Raw genomic sequence first — 6,214 nt, 5'->3', positions numbered from 1 at the left:
TAATGGTCTTTTTCTTTTTTTTGTTGAGGTATTAAAAAAAAGACTTATTAAAAAAAAACATGTGGGGACCCCCCTGGGGTTCCTGACCCACAGGTTGAGAACCACTGGGCTAATGCACCTGGAATGGGAATGATTTAGGCTGATAGATTATGGAAGACTAGTCTAAAACTGTTTTGTAAAAAAAAAAGAAAAAAAAAAGAAGGAAATAATAAACGGAGATGCTACAATTTGTTTCATGTTCTGTTTAGAATAGTTATAATTGAAACGTGTGGTAGGAGTAGATCAACCTCCCAAAAACCTAATTTTCCTTGTGTGGAATGAGCGTCACTAAACGGTATGAGCGTCAGTAAATGCCCACCCCCCTCTCATCGAAGTTAGTGTTGCCATGTCCGCTTATTATAAGCGACTTTGGTCTAGTTAAGTAGCTTGTAAATATTGGTTAGTTTCCAAATGTTTTAATTATTGTTTAAACCAGTGGTTCTCAAATATTTTCATAAATGTTTTGTGCCCAAGTAGCATTTGTGTTGTTAGAATGTCTTCCAAATATTCCACATTTTATTTCAAGAGTTTTTGAAAATAGCAGATCTACAAGCTCACATCACGTCGGGGATGCCACGTTGTGAGCTTGTAGATCGGCTATTTTCAAATAGTCGATGCATTAGGTTTGAAGTGTCCATGTGGCCTAGTTCAGTGGTTCTCAACCTGTGGGTCGGGGCCCCCACCCCAGGGCCCAGGGGCTGAGGGGGGTCTCCATATGATTTTTTTGGAGGGGTCCCCAGATGACAGTGAAATGACAATTTAGGGACTGTTAAGACCTTTTTAATAGGCTACCTAGGGGGGGGGAAAAAAGAAAAAAAAAGAAAAGAAAGAAAGAAAGAAAAAAAAACATTACTGCATCAAAGGTAATTAACAAACTATAGGCTACTATAAAAACTGGTCAAACATTGACCAAATTGTCAAATAATATAAGAAAGAGGCAAAATGTTCACAATATTTATCTGTGTCTGTGGAACCCAGTCAAAGGAAATTGATTGCCTCAACTCCTACATTCCAAGTGCTTATCGGGGTGTGTGTGTGTGTGTGTGGGGGGGGGGGTCCCCAGTTGAAATATGATTATTTTGGGGGGGTCACGCTCACGCGGCCTGAAAAGGTTGAGATCCACAACTGGCCACTTGCTTCTTTTGGGCTTGTTTTCCTAGACCTGGCTGCTTATTTCTCTCACACAACCTGGCAACGCTGCATTGAAGTCCCCACAGCCAGAGGAGAGAGTTCAGTGTAGCCTGTGAAAGCCGTGGAAGAAGGAGCGGTCATAATATAGTTAAGACTAAAGAGCCTAGTTATTAACCTAGTTAAAGATCGCTGTTTACACCAATACTACAAACAGCTGCTCGGATCCCACAGTTGTTTGAGCCCCGAGTCACTGCGCTTATAGCCCGCTTGTCGCTCTCCGTAGTACATGGTCTATTTTCATCCGTTTTCTTCGTTGTTGCTCGAAGTTTTCGAGTCACACACATTCTAACAGTTTGCCGGAGTGTGTCTCCTTTTTGGGAAAAAGGCTCTTCCATCATCTGAGCAATTCTACACGGAAGCCTCATTTAAATGCTGCTTTCGGGCATAGTTTTGTAACGGAACGGACGGACACGGCGCGAATTTGGACCCGGGTTGCCTTCAATGGGGATATAAGTGCGGATCGTTGACCCGAACCATTCAGGGTTTTTATTTTTGCATGGGACAGTCCTTTTAAAATACACGTTTTATCTCTGACATATGACTGAAAATGAGCGTGGGTGGTTGCCCATTGAAGATGGTGATTTTTTTGTGGTGCCTATTGGTGATCTCTGCGTCCAGCTTTGAGATAGGCTCCTATGACCTGGAGCGAGGCAGACCAGCTAAATGCGAGCCCATCGTCATCCCCATGTGCCAGGGCATCGGCTACAACTTGACCAGGATGCCCAACTTCATGGACCACGACAACCAGAAGGAGGCTGCGATCAAGTTGAACGAGTTCGCCCCGCTGGTGGAGTATGGCTGCGATGTGCACCTCCGCTTCTTCCTCTGCTCCCTGTATGCTCCCATGTGTACCGACAAGGTGTCCACGTCCATCCCCGCCTGCAGACCCATGTGCGAACAGGCCAGGCAGAAGTGCTCCCCTATCATGGAGAAGTTCAGCTACACCTGGCCCGACTCGCTGGACTGTTCGAAGCTGCCGACCAGAAATGACCCAAACGCCTTGTGCATGGAAGCCCCGGAGAATGACACCAGAATGGAGAACAAGAAGGGAGAGGGCATGCTTCCGGTGCCACCTAGGCCCAGACAACCGGGGAGCAGCAGTGGGCGCTCGGGGAGTAGCCTTGGGTCCTGCGAAAACCCAGAGAAATTTCAGTATGTGGAGAAGAGTCGGACGTGTGCGCCACGCTGCTCCTCTGCTGTGGACGTGTTCTGGTCCAGAAGCGACAAGGACTTTGCCTTCATTTGGATGACGGTTTGGTCCACGCTGTGCTTCGTCTCCACTGCCTTCACTGTCCTCACCTTCCTCCTGGACCCCCACCGCTTCCAGTACCCGGAGCGGCCCATCATCTTCCTGTCCATGTGCTACAACGTCTACTCTGTGGCCTTCATCATTCGCTCGGTGGCTGGGGCTGAGAACATCGCCTGTGACCGCGAGAACGGCGAGCTGTACATCATCCAGGAAGGGCTGGAGTCGACGGGCTGCACCATCGTCTTCCTCATTCTCTACTACTTCGGCATGGCCTCCTCTATATGGTGGGTCATTCTTACCCTCACCTGGTTCCTAGCCGCGGGGAAGAAATGGGGTCACGAGGCCATTGAAGCCCACAGCAACTACTTCCACATGGCAGCATGGGGCATCCCAGCACTGAAGACCATCGTCATCCTCACCATGCGGAAGGTGGCAGGGGATGAGCTGACAGGACTGTGCTATGTGGGCAGCATGGACCCAGGAGCACTTACAGGCTTTGTCCTCATCCCCCTGTCCTGCTACCTGATCATCGGCACCTCCTTCATCCTCACGGGTTTTGTGGCGCTCTTCCACATTCGCAAGGTGATGAAGACGGAGGGCACCAACACAGAGAAACTAGAAAAGCTCATGGTGAAGATCGGCATCTACTCCATCCTCTACACTGTGCCTGCCACCTGCGTCATCGTGTGCTACTTCTACGAGAGGCTCAACATGGACTACTGGAAGTTCCGGGGGCTGGAGGAGAAGTGTGTGTCGTTTCCCGGCCGCAGGAACGACGACTGCTCGCTGCCGGCGTCCGTGCCCACGGTGGCCGTGTTCATGCTGAAGATCTTCATGTCGCTGGTGGTGGGCATTACGAGCGGCGTGTGGGTGTGGAGCTCCAAGACCCTGCAGACCTGGCAGGGCCTGTGCAGCAGGAAGCTGGCAGACAGAACTAGTAGCAGGAAGCCCTGCAGCGGCGTGAGCTGCAACAGCACACACTGCCACTACAAATCCCCCACAGTGGTGCTGCACATGGCCAAGACAGACCCCTACACAGACAGCCCCACACATGTCTGAGAGGGTGCACGCACATATATGCACGTACGTACATACACAATACACATGTAGGCACTCATTCTTCACATGTGCACATGTTCACAGCAACAGACAAAGACACGCACATGTGAAGAAATACGCACACACGTCTCACATACTTGCACACACACACACACACACATTACACAAACCTCTATGCCCTGTGTTAAGGAGCTGCTAAAAAGACTTTACAATGTTGAGAAGAGGAGTTGTTGAACTGAACTATCAGCTGCCACTCTGTTGTTGCTTAGGGACAAAGCATAGGCGGCGTCGGGATGAGAAACTATCCATAAACAGTATTCAGTGCATAAAGGGAGATGTTCAGTATTGTTACCCATAGTTTTCTGTTACGTTGTGTTCTGTCATGCCCAGCTTTGCAAATGGAAAGGGAAAACAAATGACTTGCATGGGACGTGTTTTGAGGAGACGTTATTCTCCTCCCTGAAAGTGGCACGAGTAACTGTATAAATCTGTATAAATGTTCTATTTATTGTAAATATATTTAATTTAAGTTTACTTTGGCTCTTACCAGATTGATTGTTCAGACTTATGTATTCACTAAAGGCCGAGTACTGAAGGTCCAGGGAAGCTAAGTGCCTTTATTAAAACTCTGGTTCTGCTCTTTTGGAGGATAATAAATTGAGGAACTCTTGTTCAAATAATTTTATTACTGTCTGGTGTCATTGCTGTTTGATAATATAACCTATAACATTGCCCTTTCTCATTTGCAAACTTGAATATGTTTTTAAAGATTTTTGAAACTAGGATTCCAAGGTTTTGATTGTCACAGGTTGTTAATATTCATTTCACAGCCTTCATGTTTTTTGCTAGTTCTCTGCTATTCTACACCAGGACTGTCACATTTGTACAGAGAAACGCTGCCAAATTAGTTCTGTTCCAAGTGCATGTGATGTCCCTGAGGCGTCCCCAAGAATAATCCTCAAAGAGACTGGTTGATGAATAGACATGACAATGGCAAACCCTGGGAAGTATTAATGTTAGCATCATCATCTTTAAAATGCAGGAGCAGTGCACAGAATAATATATTTAATTAATGGCTGTTTTTAATCCTTCCCTCAAATCACTATTGTGCCCGTTTGCTTTCCCTGCTCTGTTTGATCCCCATGCAAATATGCAGCACTTTGATGTAGAAGAACGAATTTGAAGTGGATTTCAACCCCACTGCATGTATTCACTCACAGTGTTAAGTTTAACTTATGTGTAATTTGCATGAAAGATAGTTATGCTCAATGTACTGTAGTTTAAGAGAAATCCAGCTCCAGCTTGAAAATATCGTCTTAAAACTTGTCAATTGGTTCGTAATTGTATAATTTCTTAGTGATTATTTTAGGGCAACTCTTTAAGTAACAGTTTTGCATGGCTAATGACTGTATAAACTTCATACGGTCATTGTATAAAGTAATATACTTTAAAGAAAGCCACAACTCCCTGCAGACGTAATACATTTTTATTCATTGAGTGGTACAAAAATAATTATATTAAGATGTTCTTTAAAACTACTGCTTGAAGTCAAAAGATAGTCTGAAAGTCTTGTAGCTAACTTTATTTAAAAGTCTATTTTTAATTATGTAAAACAACCACCATATAACGTGTACTCTAGACCAGTAAAAGGTCAAACAAAATTCTACATTACATGGTTCGTAGAGCCAGCACCTTAACAATCTGAGTGTCCGTGCCAATTGCAAGTCAATTCACATCAAACGTGCTGGAAATTATTGTGTTTGACAGTGAACATGATTGTTTATTATGTCTCGGTGTAATTGTGTTCTGTGTCGCCATATGTGAATGATGCCATGGAAAACTGTGATAACCAGAAGCTTGTTTTCATACGTAGTGTATGTCATGACATCACTGGAAGCGAGAGAAATTATTTCAGTGTTAACCGAGCATATGCATACCCACCACCGCTAAAGTCTAAAAATTGTTGCTGGTTTCAAGAAGGTTAGATACGCTGCTGTTTTATGTACTTTTCAAATGCCCCATCACCACCACCACCACTATTCTGTTCCAGAAAAAGTTAAAGGATGTGTTAACTTGTAAACATTTCAACATTCACTTACTCTACAGATACCACAGGCCACATTGAAGACTACTCTGTTGTAAATTAACTACATTTAATTTCCGTCCTTTGTGGAAGAATGCAACGCATGAGTTATCTCATTGAGTTATCTTACCGAGTGCTTATTTATTCACAGCAAGACGCGGGCTAAATACCAGCATCATCCATCCTTTTTGTTTTCATTTCCTACCTCACTGTGACACTGCATTGCTTGGCAAGCAGGCAAGTCTTGGACTCTGACACACTGGGCCACATTTAACTATTAAAAAAAAGTGTTTTCCTTGGAGTGTGTGTGTAAGCAGCCAGGGACTCGGCTGGTGGTGTTTAAGCCACATGTTCCAGTTCATGGGTGCCTGAACAGGGGCGCGTGCTTCCTCTCCAGTTTACACTCCAGTGACATGACCCAGAGGGGCAAAACACTTGCTCTGTGAGACACAAACCAGCATGTCCCACCTGCGCTTAGCAGCACACTGATTAGATAGCATAGAACAGCACATGGGTTTAGGCCGCATGGCAGTCGTTTGTCATTAATAGCTCATTTTCAAGGACACAGAATGGTAGAGAGGGAAGTTCTCTCA

At 45.1% G+C, this 6,214-nt stretch overlaps 1 protein-coding gene across 1 annotated transcript; it reads left to right on the top strand.

Moving 5' to 3' along the window:
• Window positions 1-1,288: 1,288 nt before the first annotated feature.
• Window positions 1,289-5,886, top strand: fzd9b (frizzled class receptor 9b). The gene has a single exon (XM_080428864.1). The coding sequence runs from the start codon at window positions 1,778-1,780 to the stop codon at window positions 3,536-3,538; it is 1,761 nt and encodes a 586-aa protein (XP_080284990.1). The 5' UTR covers window positions 1,289-1,777; the 3' UTR covers window positions 3,539-5,886.
• The last annotated feature ends 328 nt before the right edge of the window (window positions 5,887-6,214 follow it).

This window comes from Gymnoscopelus braueri (genome assembly GCF_963280865.1).
Source record: "Gymnoscopelus braueri genome assembly, chromosome: 5".
NCBI lineage: Eukaryota > Metazoa > Chordata > Actinopteri > Myctophiformes > Myctophidae > Gymnoscopelus > Gymnoscopelus braueri.
The sequence above is the reverse complement of the archived record's forward strand: the minus strand, read 5'-3'. Positions and strand labels throughout refer to the sequence as shown.